At 42.2% G+C, this 20,299-nt stretch overlaps 1 protein-coding gene across 6 annotated transcripts in view; it reads left to right on the top strand.

Annotated features, from left to right (window-relative positions):
- The window catches only part of LOC124128061 (zinc finger protein 8-like), an 83,870-nt gene that overhangs the window by 40,583 nt on the left and 22,988 nt on the right, over positions 1-20,299 (top strand). The window contains exons 2-3 of one of the 6 annotated variants that reach the window (XM_046491506.2): positions 15,073-15,476; positions 17,414-19,695. The exons of 4 other annotated variants lie outside the window; for them this stretch is intronic. In XM_046491506.2, the coding sequence (XP_046347462.2) occupies positions 15,073-15,431 (359 nt within the window). In that variant the 3' untranslated portion in view covers positions 15,432-15,476; positions 17,414-19,695. Of the gene's footprint in view, positions 1-2,086; positions 2,986-15,072; positions 15,477-17,413; positions 19,696-20,299 lie in introns of those variants that run through there. One more of the 6 variants, XM_046491512.2, reaches the window with a different exon arrangement.

Below are 20,299 nucleotides of genomic sequence, written 5' to 3'. Positions count from 1 at the left end.
AACAACTATAAAAAATAATAATAAATATAAGATTTAAGGTGATGGAAAAAAGTTACCCAGAACACACACCTGGACACGACCAGTGGTGTAGCCCATGCAAGTGCATGGGTAGCCTAGTTTTTAAAGCAATCGCTCGTCACGTCGAAGACCCGGGTTTCATTTCACCACATGGGTACAATGTGTGAAGCCCATTTCTGATGTCCCCAGGGGCAGTCGTGTGGCCTAGTGGTTAAAGCGTTCGCTCGTCATACCAAAGACCCGGGTTCGACTCCCGACATGGGTACAATGTGTGAAGCCCATTTCTGGTGTCCCCCGCCATGATATTGCTGGAATATTGCCAAAAGCGGCTTAAAACCATACTCACTCACTCACTCTGATGTCCCTGCCGTGATATTGCTGAAATATTGCTAAAAGCGGTGTAAAACCATACTCACTCACAACACCCCTGAGTTTAAAATTTGACTTTCGCCCAGGGGAAACACGTCCGTGATTGCTGGTAGATTTGACTGAAAGTGGAAATTAATTCTGTCATCACTGCGCTTGAACGTACAGCCACCCTTATTCCCTTGATTGGTCCCGCAAAACTACATTGATTGTTTTGTTTGCTTTCAGATTATGGAATCACTGACCCGTTTAGGCATCATGTGGTTGACAATTCTTTAATGCAAGGCAACTTGGATTTAGATGCACTTTCTGGCGTCTCCAACACTGATGTTGAAGGCAGCCCGTTTAAGCGGAAGGGTCCCTTCCCATGTCTTGTTTGTGGCAAAGTGTTCTTGGACTCTACGTCCCGACAGAACCATAAAGAGGCCGAACATGATAAGCGTACATATGCATGTGTTTGTGGGAAGGAGTACAAATACAGAACAGGCCTACGACGCCATAAGGAACACTGTCCACTTGTAGGACCCAAGTCTTGATTCAAGGTAGTAGGGCACTGCCTACATGTAGAAGCCAAGCCGCGTCTCAGATAGTCAGAGCCCCGTGAAGATCGGGGGTAGAATAGGTCCTCAGCAACCCATGCTTGCTGTAAATGGCGACTATGCTTGTCGTAAGAGGCGACTAACTGGATCGGGTGGTCAGGCTCGCTGACTAGGTTGATACATATCATTGTATCCCAGTTGTGTAGATCGATGCTCATGATGTCAATCACTGGATTGTCTGGTACAGACTTGATTATTTACAGACGGCCGTGATAGAGCTGTAATATTGCTGAGTGCGGCGTTAAACAACAAACAAACAAATCAGATAGTCGGATGACTTTGTTAAGTGACAATTTTGAATGAATTAGGTTTTTTTCTAGTTTACTTAAAACACTAATTTTGGTTAAAAAAACCTGTGGACATGTTGCATAACTAACTCCTAGCATCAATAGTGCCAATACAATTGTTGGACAAGTGTCAACAGATAGGTGTACTGCTATCTTTCACAGCATTGTACCATTGTTGCTGGGTTCCTCTGCCTACATCACTGTGGGGGGGGGGCGGTCGGGTAGCCTAGTGGTTAAAGCGTTAGCTTGTCACGCCGAAGACCCGGGTTCGATTCCCGACATGGGTACAATGTGTGAAGCCCATTTCTGGTGTCCCCCGCCGTGATATTGCTAGAATATTGCTAAAAGCGGCGTAAAACCGTACTCACTCACTCATCACTGTGGGCTTTCCTTCCACACTGAGTTGGCTCACAGCGATATGACTTTCATCCTGTTCAGTTTCCCGTGACCTTGACCTTGACCTTAATCCCCATTTCACCTCACCTATCATGTTAAGGTGGCACAGTTGTTTTTGATGTCGCCGTTTGCTGTGCAGAGATGCAGGCCAGAGACCTATGATTGTGGGTCGAATCCAAAATTTGCTCTGGTTATATTCTTGGTTTGTCAGCTCCATACCCGAGCCCATTTATTTCACTAAAGGTGTAATCACCTAAGATCTGCATAACTTCAAACTATCCTCCCACATGAAACTGACGTGCAGTAATATGACTGAAATAATTCTTGAAGCAGCATTAAACCCAAGTACCTCACTCACTCCAGCCTTAGATGACACACACCGACTGACTGAGACTAGAATGAACTTTTTGTTACTTTCAGGTATACAAAGCTCAGCAAGTTTCAGTCAATCGTCAACTTACCCAGGCTTGATAATCGGACAGACGACAGACATGGCGCATCCATTTGGGCACATGTACTCAAACACTTTGGACATGTGCTTCAAACTGGGCACCAACTTGGGGCCCGTCCAAAGACCAGACGGCACGACGTGCCCTGACTGTGGCCGTGAGTTTACGACTCACACCTCCATGATGGACCACAAGGCGGCCATCCATGACAAGGTGGCCTATGTCTGTCTGTGCGGCAACACCTACAAGTATCGGCCGGGGCTACTCAGACACAAACGCTCATGTCTTGCGGTCAAGACTCATTTGATGAACACTTTGACCTGACCCAGACAATATAACATCCTATACGAGATGTCAGTGCTTCCTGCAAATATCCTTCCTATTTTACATCATTGCCATAAATCCATTGCCTGTCATCACACAATAAAATCTTCAGATTTTCAACAGGAGTCCCCTTCGCTGTCAACTATCCATAAACAGTTGTTCAAGAAATAGTATCTTGCTGTACAAAGGCTCATTCGCATGCAGGACACCTGAGTTTTATGGAGCACATTATTGGTAGTTTGGCACACTGTTGTTAATCTTTACTAGTTACTGGTAGTGTCTGATGTACGACTGAGTACTTCTTGGATCTGATCATGTAAGTAGTCAGAAGGTGGCATGCTATGTTAGATATCAGGGTTTGAAATAAGTGTAAAAAGTCATGAAAACGAACATTAATGCAAATTGGTACTAGCCCGCTTGCCGAGTGAGTTGGTATAATGTGAGGTGAGGTGAAATGGGGTTTAACGTCGCGTCCAAGATCATTGCACTTATATAGCGACGTGCATGTACGTGTGTGTGAGTGTTTGTGTGGCTACTTGTACTAGTCCGGACTGATGCCAATTTATAGTGCTAGCTCAATGAGATACCATGCCGCAGTTTAACATGAATACCCCACTCAGACACAGTATACTGACTCCGAGCCGACCAGTCCTTGTTTTAGCCCCTTAATGCCAAGCGCCAGACAGGGTAACAACAAGTACCATCTTTTAACGTCTTTTGGTTTGACGTGGCCGGGAATCGAACCCCAGATCTTCCGCTCTCCAGGCGGACGCTCTACCACTAGGCCAAGGAGGCGGTCTGGTATACTGGCTCGTACAATTGCTGCCTTTTTAGTAATTTTCGGCTGGTGATGGTCGAGTTGCATCCATGACAACATTGACAAAGTCCTAGGATCTATTGATGTTGAATTAGTTTAAACCAAGCAGAGTGGCAATGTTAAGTAGTCCTGATAAGAATTCAATTGTTTGTAATTCCCAATTTTGACTTGTACCATCTGTTCCTGTGTTTCTTCAGGTGAACTATTGACTTGCCTTTGCATTTGTTTGTGAAGGATCCCACCCTTGGGGCATTCAATTGGGGCGAAACCATTTGAAATATTTGGAGTTGATTATGTTCATGTTATCTTTGTGAGAATTTTAGGTCAAAATCAGTTGCCACTACTTCTCACTTTTGGTAAGAGCTGACCAAATGTCCAAATCCGGTGTTAAGGCTGTGACTAGGGTGATTATGTGCCATCATACCGGACAATGTGGGATGCTGGTCATGCTATCAGCCACTGGTTTGCCTGGCCCAGACTCGTGTGTTTATTGGCCATTGATAGACCTGGAATATTGCCAAATGTAGTGTAAATAAAGAATCAATAAAAAAAGGCTTGGCTGTGTTTGTAATTCCCAATTTTGACTTGTACCATCTGTTCCTGTGTTTCTTCAAGTGAACTATTGACTTGCCTTTGCATGTGTTTGTGAAGGATGCCACCCTTGGGGCAGGATTCGCTTGCTATTTTCATGAACACCTGGTGTCATCACTATTTAACATTGATTCACAAACACGTGATCATGACATGAGCCCATTTCTGGTGTCCCCTGCCGTGATATTGCTGGAATATTGCTAAAAGCGGCGTAAAACCATACTCACTCACTCATGATAGAGTCGGAATTGTAGAATCGATCCTGCATTTCGCAGAGATTTCTTATAAATAAGGAAAGAGTTTTGTCACTTTTATTTATTGCCATCAGTTTTGGGCTGGAGTTAATGTCACATGCACCCTGGAGAAAATATCAGTGTGGAAGAATTAGCGATAATATACCTGTCACTTGGTTATAAATTGAGTACAGGATGTTAATTCTACCATGAATTTGGAAATGTCTCAATTCTGATTGGCCAGTCAGAGGTTTCAGAGTTTGACGTCCACATAATGGTGGGCGGTTAAATCTGACTAAGCTCAATTATGAAAACACAGTATGTTTATCTCTTTTAGTTACTAATTCAAATGGAGTTGGCAATTTGACTTTTGTTGAAATTACGTAGTTACAGATTTCAAGCTGCCAGGCATCCTGTCCTTTCTAATGACGGGGGCACGGGTGGCCCAGTCGTCTAAGGCGCCGCAATTCGCTGTGGAGAGTTGCGTCCCTTGGGCACGCCAGAAACCTATGTTTGTGGGTTCGAATCCCGGTTCGCCCCGATTATGTTTCTAGGTTTGTCAGCACCATACCCGTGCTCGTGGGTTTCACCGAAGTGGTAAACGTCTGAGACCTGGATAACGTAACACAAGTTGTGTGTGACAAGCCAGCGGGTGAAACACTAGACTTACCCAGTAGATTTGGAGGATGTATTGATTACCTCCCTTATTAAATGTTAGAACTAGGGCACAGTGACATGAAAACACACATTGCGGTCAACTTCCCCGGTCGTTCCTCCTCCCAGCGTCATCTGTTTCACTCCTCCCGGCTTGCGAACACGGCCTTGACTCACATATATATGTATACACACACACGCACATACATACAATAAAATCCCGGTTCGCCCCGATTATGTTTCTAGGTTTGTCAGCACCATACCCGTGCTCCTGGGTTTCACCGAAGTGGTAAACGTCTGAGACCTGCATCACTTCGGGCTTTCCTCCCATATTAAGCTGACACGCTGTGATATAACTGGAATGCTGTTAAAAGCGGCGTTAAACCAAACTCACTCACTCACTCACTCACTTTCTAATGGCCAGAGCTGGTCCTGGTGGGTCATCACGTTCCAGTCTTGATGTAATCTTAATGATTCACATTGTTTCAAACAGGATTTGAACATGGTTTTCAACAGGAAAAATGGTGATCCTGCTCTTGTGTAGGATAACCTTCTTGATCATTAATCTCAGATCGATTGTGGCCATCACGCGCATGAGCTGATCGCAGTGAATGATGCTCACAGGTGCTATTGGGACATGATATATGCTACTCAACTTGAATAGGGATAATCAGATCTGCGGTCATTTAAAGTACCGTATTCGACGTAATAAGCGCCCCGCGCGCTCTCAAATTATAAATAGGGGGCTCTTATTAGAATATAATTTTGGTGAGAAAAAAAAAAGAGTTGAAAGATTGTAAATTTTGTGGTTTATGCTGACAGCCTGACTTGATATAAAAGAAGAATCTGTGCGTATTATACACGAAAGATATATTTTTGAGAATTTAATTGCCAATAAGGGTGCATATAACACACGAGTGCATATTATACACGAATAAATAAGTCTTGTGTGCATTGATCAATTGGAAAGGGTGCTAATTGGGATTGTTCACTTGCCAATATATTAGCAATACGGTCGAATACGGTACACACGTAGTGTCTCGAAGGCCATACCTGGTCGGATGTTATATTTTATTGTTTGTGTACGTGTTTTAGTATGAAGTGTATATAACATGTGACGCTATAATAAACATTCTCTCTCTAATGGCTCGTCACGATATGGCTGAAATATTGCTGATGTGACGTAAAGCATTAACTCACTCACTCACTCACTCACTCACTCTCTAATGAAAAGTGGATTAGTACGCATGACAATGCTGTGTTATTTTGAAGTGTGAGTCACATGACTGTGTTTAGAGTCACATAATATAAATACTGGCAAAATGTCTCCATGAATCTGTCTGCAGATAGTGCCACCCACCCAAGTTTGTGTACATAACATTAGAAAGATCATGTGAGGCCTTTGAGATGGCTGATTTCATTAAAGATGGCTTGTAATCAATGATTGTTAAAAAATATCAAACATGTATTGACTACTATTTAAAATGCTGACATGCGAGTAAATACCCTGTAGGTCAAACATACACAGGTACAGGATACACACAATCAAATGTTTTCCCACAGACTTCTATAGTAACGTTATATATGTTTTAAAAATAACTAAGCAATCAACAGCTATTAACTGTACGTGTGTGCACAGTTTGGCCTTAGAGCAGCAATAAAACAATAAAAAATGACTAGCTTAGCCAGCTCCTTTTCCGAGTACAGGAAGCTGAACACACCACCCCCAGTTTCGCACCAAATGTCACCTACTTGAAAATAGCTGTGGTCACATTCAGCTTAAGTAATCATGTTGAAAAAGACGGTACTAAATAAAGAAAAAACATGGTCAGTTTTAATAACTGGATGGATGTACATTTGAAAGACACACAAATCTTACACAATATCCTCCAATCACAGCCTGCAGATATCTCTCGATCTGCACTGAAGGCTCCCTACGAAAACCTCACTGTCCCAACTGGTTCTGATTTGGTGTAGTAGAACCTAAAATAACATTCAGTGTTACAGGAAAAGTGTGCAATAATACTTTTGATCTGTCTTCAGTCTTGATGAAGGTCGTTTCACCATGAGTCAGTTTGTCTGTTTTCTTTTCCTTGAGATTGATAATACTCTTTCAGTTTTTAATTATTTTGTGTGTGCAAAGGTCCATTTATCATGGTTTCATATACTGAACAAAACAAGTTCAGAAACATTGATATTTTTTAGGATTTTTTTATGAAATTGTGTGCTCAGTCTTCACAACAAAAAGAAATTCCAAATAATATTCATGATCCCTAACTTTATTTGTTTAGTATATACCGTATTCTACGTAATAAGTGCCCCGCTCTAATAGGCGCCCACGGCGATATTTGCTGATATATTGGCATGTGAGCAATCCCAATTAGCACCCCTTCCGATTGATCCATGTAAACAAGACTTATTTATTCGTGTACAATACGCACTCGTGTGTTATATGCACCCTAATTACGGGCAATTAAATTTTGAAAAATATATGTGTATAATACGCACAGACTTTTCTTTTGTATCATTTCTGGCTGTCAGCATAAACCACAAAATTTACGATCTTTCAACCATTTCACCAAAATTATATTCTAATAAGAGCCCCCTATTTCTAATTTTGAAAGTGTCCTGGGCGCTTATTACGTCGAATACGGTAATAAACATTTTCATTTAGAAGACGTAACCTTCCACACCAAGAACATATGTGCCACTATTATTATAACTTTGGCGCTCTCATACATGGACGTTTGCCCCCTGTATTCTTTATGTATTCAGCGAGAGACAGCTTGAAACTAGACTGAACTTTTTGTTGCTTTCAGATGACAGAGGTTCATTCGGTTTCAGTCTGTCTGTGGACGGGTCAGTGGTGAGACATGTCCGGTCAGTGGATGTAAACTATCCTGAAACAAGACCCGTAGATTTAGGCACGTACTCTACACCTCGGACTGACAGGCCAAGTGGTGTGGCGTGTCCACTTTGTGGCAAGGTGTTCTCTGCCTATGGCTCCATGCTGGATCACAAGGCTGCCATTCATGATAAAGTGTCTTACGTGTGTGTCTGTGGCAAGACATACAAGTACAAACCCGGTCTGAGAAGACACAAGCAGACTTGTCCAGTCATTAGGATGGAGAACTTGTCTTAGTGTCTGAAATTGACAAAGTCTATCTGTGAGACTGTTGTTGAAACATCAAGCAGACTTGTCCAGTCATTAGGATGGAGAACTTGTCTTAGTGTCTGAAATTGACTCAGTGTGAGTGTCTGAGAGTCTGTTGTTGAAACGTCAAGCAGACTTGTCCAGTCATTAGGATGGAGAACTTGTCTTAGTGTCTGAAATTGACAAAGTCTATCTGAGAGTCTGTTGTTGAAACGTCAAGCAGACTCCTGCTTCCACAGACATTAGGATGGAGAACTTGTCTTAGTGTCTGAAATTGACTCAGTGTGAGTGTCTGAGAGTCTGTTGTTGAAACGTCAAGCAGACTTCTGCTTCCACAGACATTAGGATGGACCTTAGTTCTCGCTACTGCTAAACAAAGATCTGAGGACATCCCATTAGGTTTCACGTCAGAATGACCTTTCATCCGACCAATCAGTGCGTCGCTTACTAGATTATGAAAGTGACAGTCGGAATGTGATTTCCAATCATGCAATCTCAAAAACTTTAACATTGGGTATTCCGTACGATATTTATGGGTTTAACGACTGAATCCTTACAATCTAGACCATCTATTAGCCATTCCAGAGTGTTTTTTTGTTCAGGTTTCAAATTTGTGATCGAGAATTTGTCCCAAAAAAATTCTCGGAGCGTAGTCGCCAATTTGAAGATTGTGCCATAAAGCACAAGAAAGCTGCCTTCTGATTGGTCATTTCATTGGCCGGTCAAAGTTCGCGCAAGGTCGGTCTGACGTGACCCATAATGGGATGTCCTCAGGTCTTTGTTTAGGGGTAGCGAGAACTAAGATCTGATTTTAATGAGATTGTGTCTGAGAGACTGTCAAGCAGGCTCTTGCTTCCACAGACGATTGGATACAAAGGCTGTTGTTCAGTGTCCGAGATTGACCCTGTTTAGACATTTGCAGTATGCAGACTGTAAATTGTTTTTTTGTAAATTTGCTGAGATACTGAAGTGTAAGAGTGTTGGAGACGACACAGACAGACTTTTGCTCTCACTGTCATGAGGTTGAAGCTGTATGCCTAACTTTGTATTCCCTGATTTGAGCACCCTGCTTCAATAATCGCCCCATTCCAACTTCTTGACCAATCTGTAAGTATCTTCATAAGCGCCCCCTGCTAACACAGAATATTAACATGATAGTTAGGGCTCCAACAAGTACTTGAGTACATGCTAAGGGGAGGTAACTCTAATTCACATACTTTGTTTAATTTCGATACACGTTGTATATATTGAAAGAAAGACGTCTCATTAATAGGTTTCAATTACTTAATGTTTTCCTGGATTGAGACATTGTCATCTTTGTGTAAATGTGAGTGTCAGAGTGACTGTTGTAGACGATTCAAGCAGACTTTCACTTTCACTGTCATTAGAATGGAGTGCACCTCACTCTAAATATCAGATTTGTGGTTTGTTTGTTTCTTTGTTGTTGAACGCCGCACTCAGCAATATTCAAGGTATATGAAGGCGGTCTGTAAATAATCAAGTCTAGACCAGACAATCCAGTGATTGACATCATGAACATCGATCCATGCAATTGGGATTGATGACATGCATCAACCATGTCAGCGAACCTGACCACCCTATCCCGTTAGTCGCCTCTTACATCAAGCATAATCACCTTTTACGGCAAGTATGGGTACTGAAGACGTATTCTACCCTGGATCTTCACGGGTCCCAAATATCAGAATCCAAAATGGAGTTATCTCCGTGGTTGAGATGATTTGGTGTGAGGTCCTGAGAAGACGCAAAGTTCCCCATGGAATAGTATGGAGAAGTGATGACAGTGACATGACAACATTAACAAAGGATATCCTCTCTGAATGATGGTTGACAGACTGCAGTGTGCTTCTGGAGGACACAATCTTATCCTGTCAGTATGTTGTTATCTTATCAATCTCATTAAAATCAGACCTTAGTTCTCGCTACTGCTAGGCAAAGATCTGAAGACATCCCATTACGGGTCACGTCTGAACGACCTTTCATCCGACCAATCAGAGCGTCGCTTACCAGATTAGGAAAGTGACAGTCAGAATGTGTTTTCTTATCATGCAATTTCGAAAACTTTAACACAGGGTATTCCGAACGATAGTTACGGGTTTAATGACTGAATACATACAATCTAGACCATCTATTAGCCATTCCAGAATGTTCTTTTGTTTAGGTTTCAAATTTGTAATCGAGAATTTGTCAAAATATGTTTCGAAGCGTTGTCGCCAATTTGAAATTAGTGCCGTAAAGCACGAGAAAGCTCCCTTCTGATTGGTCATTCCATTGGTAGGTCAAAGTTCGCACAATGTCGGTCTGACGTGACCCGTAATGGGATGTCCACAGATCTTTGTTTCGCGGTTGCGAGAACTAAGGTCTGATTTTAATGAAATTGGCTATCTTATGTGATGTCATCTCAAGGTGAAACTGATACTGAAATGTTTGATGTATTGTTGGATACTACAGAACTGTACCCAAGGTACCTTTCACTTAGGTAATACAGAAATGTACCCTGGTTGAAAACGTAACAGAAATGTCCTTGGTTTAAACGTAACAGAAATGTTCCCCGGTTGAAAATGAATCAGAAATGATCCCATGAAGGTCTTGGGTAGAATAGGTCTTCAGCAACCCATGCTTGCCGTAAGAGGCGACTATGCTTGTAAGAGGCGACTAACAGGATTGGGTGGTCAGGCTCACTGACTTGGTTGATGCCTGTCATCATATCCCAGTTGTGTAGATTGATGCTCATGATGTCAATAACTGGATTGTCTGGTCAAGACTCGATTATTTACAGACTGCCATCATATAGGTGGAATATTGCTGAGTGCGGCGTTAAACATCAAACAAACGTAACAGAAATGTTCCCCAGTTGAAATCATTACAGAAATGTACCTCTTAACATGCTTAAACTGACTTCCACACAGCAATGGAGCAGTTCGATGAGTCCATGAAACAGGTTTCGATTTGACTTGTAATACACTTAAATAGCTTGTTGTCAGAGAAAATGACACCTGCATCGCTATCTATTGCAGATAGAATGTATGATTTCCACTCCAGTATGTTCAGCCATGATTGATTTTTCCAATGGTTTGGATACAAGAGAAGTCTGCAGAGGGATCACTTTCTAATGGCTCCCGTGCTATTTCTTTGCTCCGATACTGGCTAGGGTACATTCTGTATACCGGTACAAAAAACGCACCTGTAGTACCCTACTGTATATGACCGTAGATAAGCCAAATTTTGAGGCCCATTAAAAGGACCCGTGAAGATTCCGGGGTAGAATAGGTCTTCAGCAACCCATGCATGCCGTAAAAGGCATCTATGCTTGTCGTAAAAGGCAACTAACAGGATCAGGTGGTCAGGCTCGCTGACTTGGTTGATGCATGTCATCGTATCCCAATTGAGTGGATTGATGCTCATGACATCAACCACTGGATTGACTGGTCCAGACTCGATTATTTACAGACCGTCGTCATATAGCTGGAATATTGCTGAGTGTGGTGTTAAACAACAAACCAACCAACCAACCAACCATAAAAAGATTCTGTAGAAAGGGGTCGGCTCATGTATGGGTTACACTTTCATCAAACTCTTTTTCTGTCAGTAAAAAACCTACATCGTATCGCTTCAGGTGAATGAACAATGCTATAACAAACTTTGTCAATGAAAATGTGAAATTTGTGATTAAATATGACTAGACTTGATGATTTACCATTTCGATTGTATTTCTTGTTATGCTAGGCATTGTTTTATATGCAGGGATAAAGATTACCGCGTGTATTGTCTCGTAAACTAAGCCAGAAATAGCAATCAGCTGTACACACATTTTCTGTGATTATGTTTAAATATACCCAATAATATAACAGAAAAGTATTTTCATGCAATGATCGGTGAAAATAGTGTCTTGAAATACTGTTTTACTACGAATAATATATTCTGGTATCGGGTTATTTTAATTGCAGGTTATACTATATATCTTCAAAATAATGATAACAAGGATAAACTTGCGTAAGTCAATACGGACTTGTTGATATTCTATTTCAAATGACAGATCATGTCGAGATGTACTTTTAGGTTGGGGCCCGGCTTATCCACCACACATAGCAGTTTGATACAGATTTCAAGGACCAAGTTAATACCTTGGCTGATCCATGACATCGGCTTATCTACGGTCATAAGGTATACAACATAGAACCTTCAGCTACATGTCTAGTATGCTTATCTGATAGCAGATTGTTATTGAGAGAAAATCTTGGTCAAACCCCTTTGGAAATGAGTGAGTGAGTGAGCATGTTTTTACTCCGCTTTTAGCAATATTCCAGCAATATCACGGCAGGGGACACCAGAAATGGGCTTCACACATTGTACCCATGTCAGGAATTGAACCTAGGTGTTCGGCGTGACGAGCGAACGCTTTAACCACTAGGCTACCCTACAGCCCCCTTTGGAAATGAAGAACCGTGTGGCTTTTAAAGGTGTCATGGTTGAAATGGTCCTGTTCTATAAACCAATGTGTTACTCAAGTAAAAGGGGGGTCACGGGTGACCCAGTCGTCTAAGGTGCCGCGATTTGCTGTGCAGAGTTGCTTCCCTTGGGCATGCCAGAATCCTATGATTTTTGGTTCGAATCCCGGTTCGCCCCTATTATGTTTCTAGGTTTGTCAGCACCATACCTGCTTGTGGGTTTCACCGAAATGGTAAACGTCAGCCTGCATCACTTTGGGCTTTTCTCCCACATTAAGCTGACACGCTGTGATATAACTGGAATGCTGTTAAAAGCGGCATTAAACCCAACTCACTCACTCACACACTCAAGTGAAAAGGTGTAGAATACTGCACAGTTATGCTTGCATGCAACGGTGTTGTCATGGTGATGCATGTGTTAACGGGGTCTTCCCATCATAAGTCATTCAGTTCATGTAGTAATTGTAAAACAAAGACGGAATAAAGAGAATTGATTAACAACTGCTTTGAAGGGTTCTTTGTCCAGCTTGTAAAGTTTGTATGGGAATTAGCTTACTGTACAGCCATGACAATTAGACAGAATGCTGTGAGAAATTATGGATTATCTCCACTGAGTTAACGATGCTGTAAGCCCCAGCCTTTCCTGGGAGCCTGGCTGCATTGTCAGATGAACAGATAATCTGAAATTACGGGTTTCGTAATGGACTAATCACTCGAATCTGTTGATTCTACTTCCAGAATAAACAGATTTGAGTGAATTCGCCAACTTGAACCATGGTGATATGGTTTGTGAAAATTTTCGTTTTAATTTCTCATAATGACCTATTGATCACTGAAGTTAGACTATTGTTCAGATGACGGTGTAATCAATCTGTGATGTCATGAACAACTCATTGTTCTCCACAGTGAATATAGCATGTCAACACCAGAGGACAATGTCTCGTTATCCACCCAAACAGATTCCATTGAGCATAGAAACCAAATGTGGTGAAAATTATATGAATGGATCGCTGGAAACCAGCGATGACACTTGGTAGGGGGTAAGTATGTTCTGCCCTACCGGTGGCGTCCCACCACCCACCACCCACACAATTTGCCTAAAATAGTATGTACTGTATTCGATGTAATAAGCGCATAGGGCGCTCTCAAAATTAGAAATAGGGGCTCTTATTAGAATGTTATTTTGGTGGAAAAAAACAGAGTTGAAAGATAAATTTCGTGGTTTATGCTGACAGACTGAAATGTTATATATGCGACAGATATATTTTTCCAAGATGTATTTGCCCATAATTAAGAATGCATATAACACACAAGTGCGTATTATACGTGAATAAATAAGTCTTGTGTACATTGATCAATCGGAAGGGGTGCTAAATGTGATTGTTTACTAGCCAATATATTAGCAAATATCGCCGTGGGCGCTTATTAGAGGCGAATACAGTATTTGTTGTCTGACACCTCACAGCAGTACTTGTGCCGTGTGACCGAGACCTGTACAACAAACCAGACAATCAAGTGACACCATATTGCATTTGCGTGTCATATTCACTTTGACTGTTTGTCAGCACCATACCCGTGCTTGTGGGTTTCACCGAAGTGATAGACGACCAAGACCTGCATCACTTCCGGCTTTCCTCCCACATCAAGCTGACACACCGTGATATAACTGGAATACTGTTAAAAGCAGCGTTTAACTCAACTCACTCACTCACTCACTTTGACTGACCTATCAGCATCGAGACTTGCTAACATGTAGAAATATCACAATGTTATTACACTTGATCTTCCTTTCACGATTACCCTGATATAAGATGGTGATGACAAGATCTATTTGGAATGAGGGTCTGGCTCTGGTTACAGCCGTTACAGCCGTTACAGCTCACATGCACAGGCCAATAGCATAAGGACACCTTCAAATGAACCTCGCAATAACTGTTTACAGATTAGGAATAAATGTGCAAAATATTGATTCATTCAGCCTATGTTTAATGAAGCTTCGACTGTTTGAAATTACCCACTATCTTTTCAGCGCTTAATGCCAAACAAATCAACAGATTAAAGGTGACAGTGACAAAGTCGAGATGACCTTGTTTATAAGGCTTTTCAAGGGGCCAATTTCCATTACTTTACAGACCTGTTTATTTCCAACTTTAATGCGCTTTTTGTTATCAAAGAAGTGCAGACAACTAGAGAATGATATAAATAGTTGTATACATTCATGGCAACTGTATGTATTCATTTAAAAAAACAACAAAAGTAGCTGGAAAATATTGAAATGCTCAAGGATTGGGGATGACAGTACACAGGGCATTCAAAATGATTTAATGAACACTTAGGTGGCCAAGTATTTGACAAACCGTGTTTTGTAGCTGGAATTAAAGATCAATAGGCCACGCTGACTGAAGTGAACTGTGAGGGCGGTCGGGTAGCCTAGTGGTTAAAGCGTTCGCTCGTCACGCTGAAGACCTGGGTTCGATTCCCGACATGGGTACAATGTGTGAAGCCCATTTCTGGTGTCCCCCCATCGTGTTATTGCTGGAATATTGCTAAAAGCGGCGTAAAACCATACTCACTCACTCACTCACTCACTGAAGTGGACTGTGAGGGACATTGACTCTAAACATACATCAAGTGTCTGCTGAGAAATTCCACAGTTTAAAATGACCTTCAGAATGGACAATGGCCGTGACAACTGACTGAACTTTTTGTTGCTTTCAGATGCAGGAAGTTCAGTCATGTTCAGACAACCCATGGCAGACAGTACATTGTTCAAGCCAGAGGGGTTTGTTCATACTATGCCGGAGCTGCCAATAGCTTCTACCCTAGGTAGTGTTATGACCTCAAGGTCAACCTCGGGGTGTTTCCGATCGGAAGGAGGCGTTGTCTGTCGCGAGTGTGGGAAGGTGTTCACAGCCTACAGCACACTGCTGGACCACAAATACGCTGTGCATGACAACATTACTCACGCCTGTATCTGTGGGAAGGCGTACAAATACAAACCTAGCCTTCGGAAACATAAGAGAATGTGTGTGAAGCTGCAATTGCTTCAACAAGGCATTGGACAACAACCACAGTGATTGGTCAGTTCATTGTCTGGAGATCTAGCCTTGGACATATTGAAGGTGAGGTGAGGTGAAATGGGGTTTAGCGTCGCGTGCAAGATTATTGCACTTATATAGCGACGTGCATGTACGTGTGTGTGTGTTTGTGTGGCTGCTTGTACTAGTCTGGACTGATGCCGATTTATAGTGCTAGCTCAATGAGATACCATGCCGCAGTTTAACATGAATACCCCACTCAGACACAGTAAACTGACTCCGAGCCGACCAGTCCTTGTTTTAGCCCCTTAACGCCGAGCACCAGACAGGGTAACAACAAGTACCATCTTTTAACGTCTTTTTGTATGACGCGGTCGGGGATCGAACCCCGGACCTTCCGCTCTCGAGGAGGACGCTCTACCACCAGAACACGGAGGAGGTCTGGACATATTGAAGGATACAGCGGGGGCCAGTGTGCTGTACTCTTGAACACTTGATAATATTCACAGGAGTGTACGTGATTCCTGGTGGACATAGAATTCCGAAGACTTTCAAACATCCAATCTTAGAAAACCTTTGATCTGCTTTTGTCTTGTTCCTCCTCCAAATCACATCAGACACAGTGGGGATACAATCTCTATGACCTCTTTGGAAGAAGGGGGGGGTCGGGTAGCCTAGTGGTTAAAGTGTTCGCTCGTCACGCCGAAGACCCGGGTTCGATTCCAAACATGGGTACAATGTGTGAAGCCCATTTCTGGTGTGATATTGCTGGAATATTGCTAAAAGCGGCGTAAAATCAAACTCACTCACTCACTCACTCTTTGGGAGAAACAGACTCTGATTTCTGTTGGTGAAAATGTTGCTATTTTTTTAAAAACAAACATTTGGTTATCTTACCCATACAGGTGTGAATTCCTCATTGCGAGATCATTACTGATGGAGACAGTTGCAACTTGTTAATGGAAGTCAACAGAATGACAATAGTGAATTCTGTATGCTGAAAACAAAATGTTTTCTAGCACAAATAGGGGCGGTCGGGTAGCCTAGTGGTTAAAGCATTCGCTCGTCACGCCGAAGACCCGGGTTCGATTCCCGACATGGGTACAATGTGTGAAGCCCATTTCTGGTGTCCCCCGCCGTGATATTGCTGGAATATTGCTAAAAGCGGCGTAAAACCTCACTCACTCACTCACTCTAACACAAATATACAATGCTGTGAATTCACGATCTTGTTCTTGTAACTCATGGACACAAGGCAACACACAGCACAAGCCACATGTCGTCTTCGGAATGGAGACCCTGCTCTCAGATATGATCATAATAAAAATACTTGTTTCATGGCTGTGAATGAACAGTTCTCAAATCACTTATGCACACTCTGCTGCAGTGGTGACTCACTGCCACAGGCTAATATGCATATCACGTGACCGGACTTTTCTCTTGTTTGTAAACAAAATGGCTTTTTCAGAAATCAGAACAGAAAGGACTAATGCAAGTATCTGGGGGCGCTTTACACACTGTTTTGCATAATTATATAGATATGCTACTACAACTGCGGCAGTGAGTTGCATGACAATATATATTTATACATCAAAGTGACCGTATTGCTAGCTCTCCGTAGGGCTTCGATGACAGCACGTGGAGCTGGACAACCAATGTAAACAAAGGATAACTACGCAAAAGCAAGTAGATTTACACGTATCAGGATACTTCCTTAATGAACCGTAACCATTCTTTGACATTTGTTTATCAAAATGTGAAAGCTTGTCAAAAATGAAACGGACATGAAAAGCATATGCAATATCTTGGATGGACTGTGAAAGATGTGACGAATCGCCACATTGCGCTGGCCTGTGGCAGAGGTACTATGCTGGCCGCTGACCGCAAGAAACTCTGGGTAGGAGAGTGTCACTTTGCTGTCAAAGCTCATAGCAGACTGATGTTTAGAAATAGACCGAATATTTGCATTGTGAAGCGTTGGGCGTGGACTGACTGAAACCAGATGTTTTTGTTGTTTTCAGATGATGGAAGGTCAGTCAGGTTCAGTCAGTCTCATGCAGAAACTCTGTCTGGACCTTGTGACCCTGACCGTGATGCGTCCAGCTTCATGTATAGTCAGTTTCAGCACGACAAGTTCATGGACCCCGCTCTGGAATCCAAAGATGTGGAGTGTCCACAATGTGGGAAAAAGTTCTTCACCAGACGGGCATTTCTGTACCACAAGACCGCGGTCCATGACAAAGTGACCTACTCCTGCGCATGTGGGAAGGTGTACATGTACCCATCTGGCTTGAAGTATCATAAACTTCGATGTCCACTGTGGAATAATGATAGTTGATGACTATCACAAGACCGTGGTCCATGACAAAGTGACTCTCCTGTGTGTGGGAAGGTGTACATGTACCCATCTGGCCTGAAGTATCATAAACTTCGATGTCCACTGTGGAATAAGGATAGATGATGACTGTATCACAAGACCGCGGTCCATGACAAAGTGACTCTCCTGTGTGTTGGAAGGTGTACATGTACCCATCTGGCTTGAAGTATCATAAACTTCGATGTCCACTGTGGAATAATGATAGTTGATGACTATCACAAGACCGTGGTCCATGACAAAGTGACTCTCCTGTGTGTGGGAAGGTGTACATGTACCCATCTGGCCTGAAGTATCATAAACTTCGATGTCCACTGTGGAATAAGGATAGATGATGACTGTATCACAAGACCGCGGTCCATGACAAAGTGACTCTCCTGTGTGTTGGAAGGTGTACATGTATCCATCTGGCTTGAAGTATCGTAAACTTCGATGTCCACTGTGGAATAAGGATAGATGATGACTGTATCACAAGACCGCGGTCCATGATAAAGTGACTCTCCTGTGTCGGGGAAGGTGTACATGTACCCATCTGGCTTGAAGACACAGACCTCAGTGTCCACTGTGGAATAAGGATAGTTGATGACAGATAGCTACTCAACAAAAGTGCCTCCCTCCTGTCTATCACACAGTGTAAATGTTTATCTCTGGCTTGAAGTAACCTTGGATACTTAAAGATTCTGTTCTAAAAAATAGAAATTCATGATCGAATTCCCAAGTTTGGGAAACATATAGGTTTGAATATTAAGAAAGAAGAAGAGAAGAATATCACAAATTCTGGTGTTATGTTTGCCACAAAACCTGAGAATATTATCAGTCCTTGAGGTTTGCTCCTGTGGTATTTGAATCTAGGGAATCTTACACATTTAGCATCACGGTAATGACAGCTTCTTGACTTTCATGCTTAATTTCCAACTCTGACTCGTGTTAAAGGGACCGTACATCAACCATTCTGAACCATCGCCTATTCCACAAGAGAAAGGTCAGGTCCAGTGACCACACTGCGAGTGTAGACTTATCTTGAGACCAGTCTTTTCTCTTATTCATAATAATAACAGATGGGCCTAAAGCAAGTGCGCGTTACATACTGTTTTGTATAATATGTAGATATGCTGCTACAACTGCGACAGTGAGATGCATGACAATATAGCTTTTCACATCAAAGTGGCCACATCCCTACTCTCCGTTGGGCTTCGATGACAGCATGTGGAGGATAAACTCACAAATGGAAATAGTTTTTCACAGTTTAGGATTTTCTCAATGAAAGTTAATCATTTCATGACCTATGTTTATCCAAATGTGTAGACTCATCCAAAATGAAGCAGATGAAAAACACATGAATGGACTCTGTAAGATGTTACGATGTGACGGAGATACCAGGCTGGCTGCAGGGAACACTGTGAAGGAAGGAGAGTGACTGGCTTCATTCAACCAAGGCATATTTATATTGTAATCTAGGCTTTGATAAACACTGGCTTCTAATCTAATCAAACTGGCAATTAGTATTTTGCAATGTATCCGTAACAAAAACACATACCCGGTAAGCTTTCTCTTCAATTTGCCTCTAATAAGAAACATGACTGAAGCCAGTTTACTCTGCCGGCAATTGCATTGTCAGCTTCGCTGTGTGGAGCTCTGTTTGGGTTTGTGAATCAAATCATGTATGAAGTAAAGGTGTGACTTCACACTCTTAGATTATTTCGTGCATGATTTAAAAACACAAAGGACCTTCACCGTACTGTCCCTTTAAGTTCTCTATACTTAAGCATGGGGGAGATATGTCTATTGCACAGAACTCTGTGGATGTTGGACTCAGTCACGCTGTGTGAGTGAGGTGGGTTTAACGCCGCTTTTAACAGTATTCCAGTTATATCGCGGCGTGTCAGCTTAATATGGGAGGAAAGCCCGAAGTGATGCAGGTCTCAGACGTTTACCACTTCGGTGAAACCCACAAGCACGGGTATGGTGCTGACAAACCTAGAAACATAATCGGGGCGAACCGGGATTCGAACCCACAATCACAGGTTTCTGGCGTGCCCAAGGGATGCAACTCTGCACAGCGAATCGGCCAGGACTGGGCCACCCTTGCCCCCAGTCATACTGTATTAGACTGATGCCGATGCACTGCAATTGTCCATACCCCAATGGTTAGAAAACATATCAACAGCTAACATAGATGCCTTGTGTCACTAATGATTGTATCAATACGCATAATAAATATGACATCTACTGTTTTTCATTTTCTTCTGTACTCCTTTGTTGAAGAGAAACTTGGGCTTCATTCAGAAACAGGATAAGGGCCCTTTGGGGCCAACCGGATATGATGAATTAAGAATTGAGCAAAACTATTTTTTTAAATTATGAAAGTTTTGGACAACTTTACATGAATAGGTAGGGACAGAATGTGTCAAAGAGGCTTTTTCTGGAGCTTTTCAGGATGCATGTTATATTTGAACAGGAGCAAGTCTTTGACTTCAGATAAAAACTACGGGTACCAACATATGGACATGGACATGCTTATACTTAGATTTTC

This window comes from Haliotis rufescens, unplaced genomic scaffold (genome assembly GCF_023055435.1).
Source record: "Haliotis rufescens isolate VD_foot unplaced genomic scaffold, xgHalRufe1.0.p SCAF_9, whole genome shotgun sequence".
Taxonomy (NCBI): Eukaryota; Metazoa; Mollusca; class Gastropoda; order Lepetellida; family Haliotidae; genus Haliotis; species Haliotis rufescens.
The sequence above is the reverse complement of the archived record's forward strand: the minus strand, read 5'-3'. Positions and strand labels throughout refer to the sequence as shown.